We start from the raw sequence: 14600 nt of genomic DNA on the forward strand, positions 1-14600 counted from the left end.
CTTCTTTCCAGATCATATTATAAAAGTTATTATAAAAAAAAATTGAAAAATAGAAAATTGTTAAATTATACATATTTTTGGTCATAAAATGTTAAAAAATATAAGACTTATTGTTAAACTGACCGTAGATTCGTACGTATGTTCGTACAATATTGCCTACCGGTTTCGCTAGTAACTGACTAGCTTTCTCAAGGCTTGCACAGTATAAAAAAAAATGATAAATGCAAATTCACAGGTTTATGAATACAAAAAAAACGTTAGTACCTGTTAGGTAGCCAAGGTAACACGTTCGCGTGACATGTCTGTATGAATTGCGACTTTCTACTAAGTATCATGAACACGCATTACATGCAAATGCATAGTATGATTATTCACATACTGTAGTTCTGTTGAACTGAGGGAATTAATTAGATTTTTCCAAGTATCGTTCGGTATGGCCCCTTGATTTCTGTTTAGGTTGCTGCATCAGGGTTATATTTAAAATCAACTACTAGCATCAGACAGGTTCTAAGATCTCTCCTAAAGACAGTGTTCCATTTTATAAATATCCGGGTGTGTATAATATTCCATGCACGTACGGTCTTTCCTACATTGGACAAACTTCGAGAAGCCTGGAAATAAGACAGAAAGAACATGTTGGCGTGTAAATCACAACAGAACGATCACCTCTGGGTTAGCACATCACTTTTCTACTTCGAACCACACTATGGATTGGGATAACAGCTCTATGCCCTATGTAGACAAAGATTACAGACATCGATTATTTAAAGAATCAGCAGTAGTGCTACGTACAGGCAGCAACCTAAACAGAAATCAAGGGCCATACTGAACGATACTTGGAAAAATTTAATTAATTCCCTCAGTTCAACAGAACTACAGTACGTGAATAATCATATTACGCGTTTGCATGCAACGCATGTTCATAATACTTAGTAGAAAGTCACAATTCATACAGACATGTCACGCGAACTTGTTACCTTAGCTACTTAACAGGTACTAACGTTTTTTGTATTCTTAAACCTTTTTTGCATTTATCATTTTTTTTGTACTGTGCAAGCCTTGAGAAAGCTAGTCAGTTACTAGCGAACCCGGTGGGCAATATTGTACGAATATATGTACGAATTTAAAATCTGTGGTCAGTTTAACAATAAGTCTTATATTTTTTATAGAAAATTGTTATTAGACATGAATGCAGAGAGTTAAAAGAACACATTTTCTTTTCCTTTTTTGTTATATAGATCAGGTTAATTCAGAAATCATTCAGTACAAATTCTATGACCTTCAAAAACATGGACTGTATAGGAAATTCATTTGATGAAAAAGCTGTTGAAAGACTTCTAAAACACTAAGCTGCATAATTTAATCTGTTAGTTATTTTTTAGTGTTTTGACATTTTTTTTATGGGAAAGTTTCCTCTTCAGTATTATTCTTTTGTATTCCAAGGATTATAATGTTTAAACATTGCTCATAAATAATAAACAGAAATTTTTTTTCTTTGTTTTCTAGATTAAATTTAAGATTTAAACATAATATAAAAAATCTTTCATACTTCTGCTCTCATTCACAAGACATTCCACCTCCTCTTTCAACTCATCTATCTCCCTCTGCAGGTCAGTCACTCTTAATCTAAATTCACTCTCCCAAACAAAACCATCTCCTAAACTTTCACAGTCACTCACACCTTCCACACTATCAACTATTATTTTCTCATTCTCTCCTATCACAAAAGATTTACAAGGGTTCATGCATCACTTAAATTTCACAGAACCCGAGAATTAATTATTCATGATTAAAGAGAATGCATAACATTGTAAAGGTAAAGAATTAATTTTAATACCTAAGTTAACATTTCATGTTTTTAACGTGTCTATTAAATATTAATTGTATGTCTTCACTATTGTCTCAGGTTTCCTTCAACCATGCATTTGTTACGATAATTTTGAAAAGAGATATAGGGAATTAATCTCCTAGAATGCTCTGCTCTTCATTCTTTAACAAAAAAATAAAATAAAAGTAGAATCTTGAATAAAACCTGATTAATAATCATCAAATACTACATCAAGGTATGATGCTAGCTAGTATCAAAGTATGATGCCAGCTAGTATCAAAGTATGATGCCAGCACATCTCAACCTCCTGTAACACTGAAGAATACTCTGTCATATATAAATTTAAAAACATTATTTCCTAGAAGTAAAGGAAACCTATATTCTGTACCTTGTTTTCATTCATTTGATTCAATAGTTTGTTCCTCACTAAGCTGCAAAATGCATGTTTGCCTGTAAATCGTCTTCAAATAAAAATTTGTTGTAGTGGATATTACTGTACTATTAATTTTAAGATGAGTTACACTCTTAGAAACTTTCAAATAACCAAACAATAGATATTTGTGTTACTGATATGCCAATCTCTGTTTAAGGTCATTATCTGTAGTCCTTGTATTGGATTTGTCATTACCTGAGGAGCTTTGGTTTACTATGGAGATTTTACTGAATTCTGTGAAGGAAAAGGTTTTAACTTCTATAAAAGCCCTTGGAGATAAATCACTTGAAAGTTGGCTTTTAGAGCAGTCTTGGAAAAGAATTGGAGATCATCAGGTAAAATATTTTCCTTTATCACTATTCCTGAATATAAACATTAGTTTGTTTTTATAGCACATTTGGAACATGTGCTATAGTAAAACATATTTGAAAAGCTTAAAAAATCTGTTTTTGAGCTAAATGTCTATTGGTTGTTGTTTAGATTATACCAAAAGAACTGAGGTCATTGGGCAGTTGTATTAAATAATATTAGCATTATTTCCAGGTTTCCATGGGATCAGGAGACTTGGGAAGTCCTGCTCTGTAGAAAACAGTATATGTGTCATACTTTAATGCATTTAGCATGGGTCCTCTCATTGTCCACTCTGCCAGTTCATTCCACTCATTCACCACTCTCCATGCAAAAAATCTGCTTTTCACTACCTTTCTCACATCAGATCCTTATTCTGTTTCTAGGGACAACCTCATCATCTGTTCTCTCATTGCCTTTTATGCTATGAAGTGTTTACCTTATATATTTGATAAGCCCTTCCCTTTTCTCGGTCTCTCTTCTTACTCAACATTCAGAAGTTCCTCCTGAGAAAGTATTAGTCACTGTCTTTGTACTCTCTCTTTAATGTGTCCTTATCAACGTGACAGATATTGAGGTGACCAGATATTTGCATAGAAATTCGCATATAGCCTGATTAGTGTTCTGTCATTCTTATTTGTTAGTATATTTACATTAAGACAGAAATTTTCTGGGCTACCTTTACAACTTTTGCAATAGATACCCTAATGTTCATTTCTCTGTTCTCCAGAAGTGAACATTAGAAGATAAATATATGCAAATTATGTATGCGCTCTGGCACTTTTCATGTAAGATGCAGAATAAAAATCGAAAATTTTGAGAGGAAAAACTATCACTTCCATATGAGACTGACTAACTCACTTTTAGTTGAACAAACTGGTGTTCCCCGAACTGGTTACAAGTGTTCCACCAGCGAAAGATGTCACATGCTGCTTTACTACGAAGCACACCAATCTTGCTTCATAAAATTAAAGATTATTTCAAGAGATCGTTGAACATGCAAGTTAAACAAGTAAAATATTTTGAAAAGACTGTTAAAATTTCCGATAAGGCATAACTTGCATCATATAAAGCTGAATTAATTGCTGTAAAATTAAAACATCATACTATAGCAGAGTCTCTTATTTTACCAGCATGTTGTGAAATAGTAAACATTATGTTTGGTGATGAAACAAAAAAGGAAATTATGAAAATTCTTCATTCGGATGATACAATAGAAAATAAAATTGAAGATATGTCAGATGATACTGAGAAATCGGTTACCAATAAACTTTCCAAACAACATTTTGCTTTACAAATTGATGAGTCCACTGACATTAGACATAAATCTTATATACTAGGATTTGTTCGTCTCATTAATGAAAATGAAATATGAATCAATTTCTGTGCTGCAGAGAACTTATGGAACGTACAACAGGACAAGATATTTTTGAACTCTATTATGTCATATTTAGAAAATTTTTAAATTTCATGGGAGCTGTGTGTAGGAATTTGTATGGACGGTGCTCCATCAATGGTAGGCTCTATAAAAGGATTTGTTACCCTTTCAAAGAAAATAAAGCCAAATATTATACATACACACTGTTTTTTTTGCACAGAGAATCCCTAGTTTCAAAAACATCACTGGCAATATTAAAACCTATTAGACCAAGTTGTAAATATGGTAAATTACATCAAGTCAAGACCTTTAAAAGCACACTTTTTAAAAAACGGTGCATATCTATGGAAGCTAAGTACGGATCTCTGCTTTTGCACACTGAAATAAGATGGTTATCCAGGGGCAAAGTACTATTCCAAATTTTAGAACTTAAGAATAAATTATTGGCCTTTTTCAAAATGAAGGTACAGATGCTTTTGTAAAATGTCTTCAAAATGATATTTGGTGTGCTAAAATGTCATATTTAGCTGATATTTTTAATTACTTAAATAGCATTAATACAAGTATCCAAGAGAAAAATGAAAATATTTTGACATCCACTGACAAATTGCCAGCTTTTCAGAAAAAAAGTGTCTTTTTGGAAAAACCGCATATCAGAAAAAAATACAGTAGATACGTTTCCTTCGATCCATAATAAAATGTCGAAGGAATTATTTCCGTTATGACAGAACATTTAACAATATTGGATGAAAAAATTTCAAGTTACTTTCCTTACTTAAATACACACAATTATGACTGGATACGAAATTTATTTGACACAGTTAATACATCGAGTTGTGAATTTTCGTTACAAGAAGAACAATTAGTTACCTTGTCAATGGATCATACTCTAAAATTGAAATTCTCTGAAATAACTCTTGAGGAATTTTGGATTTTAGTCCACGTCTCAGCTCTCTCCACAAGGGCACTGAAAATTTTGTTACAGTTTTCAACATCTTATTTGTGTGAGCTATATAAAAACTAAAAAGTGTGAAAGACTTACTAATATAGACAAAGGGATGAGGGTAGCTGTATCGCATATTAAACCTGATATTGCTGAATTCTGCAAAAGCTGACAAGCTCAAGTATCGCATTAAAATAAGTTTCATTTTTATAAAAGGCAAGTCCATGCATATTTTTATTGTTAGTTTTATGACCCTAATGCTTTTGGTGTTCCCCAAATTTTTCTTATAATCAAAAGTGTTCCGTGACTTCGAAAAGGTTAAGAACCACTGCCTTACACAATACAAGTTCATATATCCCACCTGTGATTTCATATTACTTAGAATTGTCCTTACCTGGCAACATGACATGAAATTGGAAGAATAAGCAGATTTTGCAACAAAAGATAAGTGAAAATTATCCAGGTTCCTTATTTAACTTGCTACTGTTAAAAATATCTTAGAATGGTGAGAAGCATGGTACAAGAGAGGATCATCATCATCATCATCATCATTCAACCCACTGCTGGACAAATGCCTCTCTGTACTTCTAACATTTGATCAATCTGGTGCATCTTTCCACCATAAATGTCCATAACATTTTTTATTTTTTATTTTATTTATCTCATCATCTATTTTACCAGTTCTTGGTGTCCATTCTGTTGTTCTCTTTGCCCATCTGTTGTCAAACATTCACATCACATGTCCTGCCCAGAACCATTTATTGTCTTTTATTACTAATGTAATGTCCATTACCTTTGTTTGCTTCCTTATCCCAGTATACTGTGTTATTCCCCAAATGCCGGCCTGGTTGGCCGAGTGGTTAGCGTATCCGCTCTCCAGCTAAAAGTCTGTGGGTTCAAATCCTGCCGTGGGCATGGATGTTTGTGATGTCTGTGAAAATACTGGTGGTGGTGATCGGCGGTAGATGGCATTGATGTAGATGTTGAACATAGTAGTAGTAGTTGGTGGATTGAGTGGTGGAGATGGAAAGTTGTGGAGTAGATACCCTCCCTCGATGAGTCTTTGGACTCTCTGGAGGTGCTATGTAATAATAATAAATAACTCTTTTCATTTTTCATTGTGTTGTTTATTTACAGTTTCTCAAGCTGTTTTATAGTCAGGCTCCAGAGAGAGAGAGAGAGAGAGAGTATAAAGATCATAAGTCTTCTGCCATGGCATGATAAAGGTATCATATTTAAATAGATTTGCAGTTAGGTACCTTGGGAAGGCATTGCTTACTGAGAGTGGAGAAACTAGGCTATTAGGGAAGAAGCAAGTGTGTGCAGGCATCTGTGAGACAAGTGCATGTGATAATGTGCAGTGAGACAAGTGCATGTGAGAATGACCAAAAATTGCAGAATGTAATCTATCAGGAAACACAATTAAATATGAGAGTCATGCAAGGTGTAAAGTAGTAGTAGGCCTAATAGGTATTACTGCTGTCTATGTATACTAATGCAAGAAGTCTCAAGAATAAGAGGAAGGAGGTTTTTGGGTTAGTAGACAAAACCTTTCCAAAAGTTATAGGCATTATTTAGATGTGGTTGATAGCAGATGATGTAGATGAGATATATAGTATTTTCAGGGAAGATAGAAAAAATAGGATGGGAGAAAAGTTACTGCTAATGGTTACAGATGAACTGCTACCAAAACAAGTATCAAATCACCAGAAGGAGAGGGATATAAAAATTAGTACATTTGAGACAATCTAATGTGAGATAGAGACCAACAAGACAAAATATACAGATGGTTTTGCTGCTGCTGTAGGCTAGGGAATGCAAGTGAAGATGTGGATAATGTGCAGTGGCAAATTACCATGATGAGTGCCAGTAGAGTAATCGTTACGAGAGACTTCAACTACACAGACATAGATTGGACAGAGGAAATAATCACACGGTAGGAAGGAAATGGAATTAATAATTTATACTCTTAATTACTTGAAAAAGCATGTGACAGAGCAACTTTGTGTTTGAGAGAGAGAGTGCTGGATCTGGTGATAGCATCAAAGATCTGTTCATAACCAAGGTAGCCACATTACTACAATTTGTGGAAAGTGATCATGTAGTCTTGACATAGAAGACTGCCAAATGAAATTGAAATTTTCAGTTAAGAAGGGATATATGTAGGAACTAAAGGGCAGGTGATTATGACAAGCTTAGAAGGCAGCTTGAATATTCAAGCTTCACTTGCATATTCATTACATAAGAATATGCAAGCAAAGGAAGTTGACAGTACATGGGGATTGTTGAGTACTGCTTGAAAGAAGCAGTATCAGATGGTATACCCAAAGTCAGGAAGATAAATCAGGTAGGAGTTAGATGAGTAGTATTTATTAAGTAGCAGTTGCCAAAAAAAAGAAAAAAGAAAATGTTTGTGGAGCGTATATAAGGAGAAACCTGGTCCTCCAGATTTGGGGTTGAACAAGAGGCCAACAACCTCATCTTGTAAAAATCTTACTTGTTAGGAACAATGTACCATATAAGCCTCAATATTAGACTGTACAAGATGGAACTTGACCTGTGACTTGTAATAAAGATTACAATTTGGAACGTGAAATATCAGAAGCTTATATAGAGCAGGTGCACTGCAAAATATAAGTGATGAACTTAAAAAATATAAAATGGATATAGTGCAATTCAGGAAACTAATGGATTGATAGTGGTGAACATCAATTAGGAGATTATTTGTTATTATATGGTGAAAATATCACAGGAAGACATGTACTAGGAACACAATTTATGATACAAAGAAGGCTATGGGATTCATTCATAAGTTTTGAGGCCATCAATGAAAGACTCAGTAAAATAAGACTGCTAACAAAAAAGTTCAAAATAACCTTAATTAATGCAGATGCACCTAAAGAGGATCAAGATACCAGGGATGAATTCTATGATACTCTGGAAGGAATAATTGATGAAATACCAAATAATGACATAATTATACTTTCAGGAGACCTTAATGCAAAAATAGGAAGAGAAGAAATCTAGAGATAAACAATCAGAAATAATAACCTACATGAAATCTCAAATGATAATGGTATAAGATTAATAAATTTAGCAATATCCAAGAACCTGATAATAAATAGTACAACATTTGTGAGGAAAGACATCCATAAGCAAACACGGACATCACCTGATGGAATAACTCACAACCAAATCGATCATATTTTAATAGAAAGAAGATTTAGAAACATCATTCAAACTATTAGAAGTTATAGTGGTGCTGACTGTGATTCAGATCATTATTTGATAGGATCAGTAATGAAAATAAAACTTGACAAAAACCCTTTCAGTAAAAATAAAAAACGTCCTAAACTCAATATTGATAATCTGAAAAACAATAACATAAGATATTGTTGCTCTAATGAAATAAAAGCAGAGCTTAATAGCATTGAAGAAACTGAAAATATTGATACTCTATGGAATGGAATTAAGTGTTGTATAAACAGAGCATCTGAAAAAGATTTAGGATTCCAAAATATTTCATACTATAATAAAATGGTTTAATAATAGATGCAAAGAAGCAATAGAAATGAAAAAAAAAACTAAGCTTACATGGCTTCAGAACCAACAGGATAACAATTACTATCAAAACTATAGATTTGCTAGCAGTAAATCAAACAAAATTATTAGGCAAGAAAAAAGACGCTATCTAAAAGAATTAATTGATAAAACTGAAAAAAAGAATACACATAAAAATGCTAGGAACCTTTTTCAAGCTATAAATAAGCTAAAGACAGACTATCAATCAAGAACTGCAATAGTTAATGATAATAATAATTATTATTATTATTACTACTTGACACCTCCAGGGAGTCCAAGGACTCATCGTGGGAGGGCACACTACTCTACTTTGCCAATTACATCTCATCCTCTCCACCACTACAAAGAGAAATTATTGCAAATGACAAACAGATGGCTGAAAGGTGGAGGGAATATTTTAAGCAGCTGCTGAACTGCCAAAATCCCAAAGTAATATTCCTACCCATAACTTATTCTACTTGTGAACCCAGAAGTCAAAGAGCCATTATTAGTGAAATAGTAACAAGCATTAAAACTCTTAAAATTAATATAGCTGCAGGATTGGATAAATCAATTACACTCATATGGAAAAATGAAAAACTGCCAGAAGACTGGAAAGAATCAATAATAATCCCCATCCACAAAAAAAAAAGGTAATAGAAGAAAATGTGAAAACTACAGAGGCATCTCAGTTTTAAATACTAGTTACAAATTCCTGTCTAATATTATTCTAAAAAGAATTATTCCATATGCAGAAGAGATTCTTGGATAGTATTAGACAGGATTCAGAAGAAGTCAATCAACCATTGATCACCTTTTTACCTTGAGACAAATTCTAGAATAAAATTGGGAATACAATAAAGAAAGTCATAATCTCTTCATTGACTTCCAAAAAGCATATGATAACATACATCGAGAAAGTCTATGGAAAATCTTAGGAATTTGGAATACCAGAAAAAATAATCAGACTGGTTAAAATGTGTGTACAGGAAAATCAATGTAGAGTCCTTGCTAACAACATATTGTCAGAACCATTCAACATCACAGGTTTAAAACAAGGAGATGCGATATCACCTGTACTATTCAACATAGCATTGGAAAAAGTAATCGAGAAACCGTATCATGCTCTGCATCATTCCCGGGATATGCAGACAATAATGATATCATAGGAGAAAGTACAGATGATATAACTGAAACTTTTAAAAACCTTAAATCTTTTTTCCGAAAAAAATAGGTCTTAATATTAACCAAAATGAAACAGAATATTTAAAAATATCTACAGATAATGATCTCAATAAGCCATCAACCATTCAGGTTGCTGACATGATATTGAAAAACTCAATATAATTTAAATATCTAGACTCTATAATAACTAAAGATAATAAGACCCAAACAGAAATAAAGATGAGAATCCAAGTGAGTAATAAATCATATTTTTCACTTCAGCACTTCCTCTCATCTAAAAACCTGTCATATGAATCTAAAATAAATACTTGCAGAATGCTAATTAGACCAGTTGTATTATATGGTGCAGAGACATGGAATATAACAAAAGCTGATGAAGATCAATTACAACGCTTCAAAAACAAAATCTTAAGAAAAATATTTGGCCAGATTAAAGGTCTTGTGACAGATGAATTGAGAAGGTGAAAAAATAAAGAACTCTATGAACTTTATAAGAAGCCGCTAATAATAAACGAAATCAGAGCTAGTTGCATCAGATGGTTAGGTCACCTGGAAAGAATGGAGGATAAAGGTTAGTGAGGTGAACCTTTTTACATCACTCAAATGGAAGCCATCCTAGAGGAAGACCCTGCAGAAGATGGATCGATAACATCGAAATGGACATGAAAAGCTGAACCTGTGAAACTGGAAGGAGTTGGCTAAGGATAGGAAAAAATGGAGAACTGTGGTGCTTGCAGCCAAGAACCTTAAGGGTTCATGAAGCTTAAGAAGAAGAAGATATAAGGAGAAAGATGATTGGAAAGTTTGTGAGCAGTACAAGTTGCAGGCATGAAAGGTGATCAATATAGTAAGGAAAGCAAAATTAAATTATGAGAGGGAAATTTACCAAGAAGGCCAACAAAAATCCTAGAATGTTATTTTAGGCAGTAATTCAAATATTATGAGAACGTGCAAAGGAATTTGCATAGTCTCGGACTTTACTGTTTAACTTAAGTGCCAGTCCTTGTAAGGTTTCATAGGAGTGGAAGGTGGTTCCATTATATAAAAAAGTCTCCAAGACAGAGGCAGCCAGTTATTGACCAAGAAATATCATAGACTGGTGGGAGAAGGTCAAAGACAAATTCAGGTATTGGTGGATAAGAATATGATATTCTATAGGGAATAGCATGATGTAGTGAATGCCAGACACTTTTATAATAGTTTGACAATTGCATTGGATAAAGAGAATAGCTACATGATTATACCACTGGATCTTTTCATAACTTCACAAATAACAAGGAAATGTGGTAAGATACCACATGGAAAACACTTACACAAATTGGAGAAAATGGGGGTTTGATACAGAGCTGATGATATGGATATGAGTGTGTCTGATGCAAGATAATGGAGAAGAAGAATCTAGGTGAAGGTTGGTGATGACTACCATTTTGCTGCAGGGTTCTGTGCTTGGCCTGATGCTGTTTAATTTGTACATGATGTAGGAAATATATGAAGGGAAAAGTTGAGTTATTTGCTGAAGATAGAAAACTTGGTAATGTAATACCTAATCAAGGCAGCTGTAGAGAGCTTTCAGAATGATTTATATAAGATGGCAATAATGGTGTCAGGTTTAATATGGAAAAGTGTAAAACTATACATTTTGGTATAAGAAGATTACAAGTGTTGTGTTCTGTTGAATGAACTTTTTCCAGGAATAGATGAAACTAGGTTTTTTTTTTTTTTTTTTTTTTTTTTTTTGAGGGGAGCATGATGGAAAGTGGGATTGAAGTTCAGAAAGTATATTGCAAAAGTGGCCAAAATTGCTCATGGTGGTGGTGGGGGGGGGGGGGGGTTGAAGAACACACTTACAAGCACACACAAGAATGTTATCATTACTCTGAGACATTGATTGCAAAAAGTGGGTATAATGACAGAAACATTTAAGCTGCTAACTGAGTTTTATAAGATTAATACAGAGGAAATTTTTCAGCATTTGGCAAGAAGGGTATATGTGAGGGGGAGGGGGAACAAGAAGAATAGAACAAAAGATCATCATTGGTAATTGAGTAACTATTGGCTAATGGACCTCAGAACTAGATTTTTCATTTGGAGAGAGTAAATGAGTGGACTGGGTTGCTAGTCTATTGTGAATACTTTGTCAGAAAGTGCATTCAAGGAGAGACACTGTAACAGAAAACTGAAACTATGCGAATTGCAGAAAGTGCCTTGCAAAAGGATAAAGCAATTCATAAACCAAGAAACAGTGAGAAAATGATCACAGTGAATTTGTGGTCAATGAGTCATATATTTAAGTGGATTACCCTTCTTCTATTAACATAAAAAAAATTTTAAACATGTTTTTGGTGCACCACCAAATATATGAGAAGATTATTTATTTAGGTGCGCACATGAGAGGTAATGTCTTGGAATTAAGTAAAGGACACAAAGGAGGCTGAGGAGGTTGTCAATGTGATGTTTTTGTACCAGGAAAGACCAAAGTGAGTTATTATAAGAGCAGAAATATGTTCTTTACTGAACTTATGGTCATTGTCAGAGAAAGGGAAAGAAGTGTGATTAATGTTATGAGTAATGAGAAAGGCTGAGTTTTGTCATTGAAGTTCACCAAATTGTTCTCATGTCTATTGGAGAATTGCAAGGAGATTAGTGATTAAATCATTAGTTAGGAAAGCTATTAAAGATTAGAATATTCGAACATACACACACACCACATAGTTTGTTGAATGAAGAAAAGGAAATGACGTGTACTCTCATCTGTTAAACTTATTAATAGAATTTGGGATTAGTTGAATTAGTTGATTTGAGTTGGTATGTGATTTTTCAAGCTTCATTGTTATATATTGTTATATTGAATTTAATGGGATAATAGCATAATAGGATGATAACAGACATCATTGTTCAGAGAATCTAGTATGAGACACTTTGTGAGATGCTGTGTGTGTGTGTGTGTGTGTGTGTGTGTGTGTGTGTGTGTGTGTGTGTGTGTGTGTGTGTGTGTGTGTGTGTGTGTGTGTGTGAGTGAGAGAGAGAGAGAGAGAGAGAGAGTGTGATTAATTGCTATCAAAAGTAAGACTTTTATGGATGATAAACAAATGGTGACAGAATGTGTTGGAAGTGTTATCAAAAAGAAGTGACAGAAGTGTTTGTGCCAAAAGTGTGATAGAGGCAGGGAAATGGGAATGCTGCTGTAGGGCAAAGAAGTGAAATGATAGAAATGATAAACGTTAAGAATTCGGAGGTGGTCATGATGAGAGAAATAGCACACATATGTGGAGTCTTTCTAAGGAAAGGTGTGAGCCAGACCAAACTGAAGAAGGATTGAGCAAGTTGTACAGCATGCAATAACAAGAAAGTACAGGTACGAGGGGGATAAAAAATGGAAATTATGAAAGAATAGAAAAAAGAAGCGTAAGGTGACCACATCATATTGTGATGCCATGATCTCGTTGTATTTGATGGAGTGCACGATGAAATCTTACTTTTCTGATGCAGAATTTAAAGATGTTAGTGATGCTGTTAGAATGCAAATAGGGAAAGAGAAAAGGTTAATCATTTTGACAAGTTTAAATTATGAATATATACAGTTCCATCAGCATGTACCACATTGATGAGACTGTACTCCCTCCATGGAAATAGATGAAGTTAGGGATTTAGAGATGATGGTAGACAGAGAGTTGAAATTTAGAGGGTACATTGCTAAAGTAGCTCTTGAGATTACTTGGCTGTTGAAGAACACACTAACGGGTAGAGATAAGGAAGTTGTTATTCCTCTTTAATATCCCCATCAGGATTACTGTGCTCAGGTCTGGTCACCTGGGTTTCTTGAGGAAGTGGTGGAGAGGAGTCTGAGGTAAGTGACGAAGATGATGGGTGGTCTGTGGAATTTTTCCAATGAGGATAGATTGAGAGTATGTGATTGCAGAAGTTGGTTGATAGGTGAAAAAGAGGGAATGTGATAGAAACATTTAAGTTACTTAAAGGGTTTTAATAGAATCGATGCAGGGGAAATGTTTCAGAACTTGACTAAAAGATCAGATAAAAGGTCATTCTTGGAAGGTGAGTAAAGGCATTGTTAGTAGGGTATGAGTACTAGATTTTTTGCTTGGAGAGTGGTGAATGAATGGACTAGGTTTCCAGTTTCAGTTGTGAGTGCTTTGTCTGTTAATGGGTTCAAGGAGAGGTATGATAAATTTTGTAGATAGTTTGGGTCTCTTGCAATGAGTCTTCAGACTTCATGGAGGTGCTTGTACAAAAATAATAATACTAGTAGTAGTAGGAATGGTGTTCAGGTTTTTAGATGAATAGGGATGATAGATGTGAATTTGATGGATGGAAGGACTTCTACATGACTTATGGATTTGGAGAGGTCCATGCAGTTAGCCTAGTGGCTATGCGCTTCACAACCATATGCCTGGGGAAGGAGTGTCCTAGATTTGATTCCGTCCACGACGTGAGGAGCTTAATGATCTTCCTCAGCCATAGCCAAGTTAGCCGGTCTTGGGCATGACCAGCAGGGTCCCCCCCCCCAAAGTTTATCTGGGGGGTTTTCATCCTGCAAGCAGGCAAACTGGTCCCATGAACACACACGGATTACAGTCATGAATATCGCCCTTAGGGAATGCAGCAGAGGAGTGGCGAACCGGCTGCATTAATATGCCAGTAACCCCTCATTAGGAGGGGACTCAACCTGTCCTAGGATGGACGATTGAGTCCCCTCCTAATGATAGGTTAGGATTTAGAGATAATGCTAGCCGAAAATTTTCTTCAATGAAGAAATGTAAGTCAGAACGAATATCAAAATGGAAAGGCATATCAAGAGGAGTATGGCAAGGATGTACCCTATCACCTCTATTTTTTAATATAATATATATATATATATATATATATATAAATTATAACAATCTGGAAACAGCACAACCCATTTAGT

At 34.4% G+C, this 14600-nt stretch overlaps 1 protein-coding gene across 2 annotated transcripts in view; it reads left to right on the plus strand.

The window, feature by feature from the left end:
- Window positions 1-14600, plus strand: part of LOC150102550 (cytoplasmic dynein 2 light intermediate chain 1) — a 372826-nt gene that overhangs the window by 181190 nt on the left and 177036 nt on the right. For both annotated transcript variants that reach the window (XM_090398816.1, XM_090398815.1), the window contains one exon: window positions 2419-2596. In XM_090398816.1, coding sequence (XP_090254942.1) covers window positions 2419-2596 — 178 coding nt within the window. The remainder of the gene's footprint in view (window positions 1-2418; window positions 2597-14600) is intronic.

Source organism: Typopeltis vanoorti, chromosome 10 (genome assembly GCF_054136105.1).
Source record: "Typopeltis vanoorti isolate ZY-2024b chromosome 10, IOZ_Tvanoo_1.0, whole genome shotgun sequence".
In the NCBI taxonomy this organism is placed as follows: Eukaryota; Metazoa; Arthropoda; class Arachnida; order Uropygi; family Thelyphonidae; genus Typopeltis; species Typopeltis vanoorti.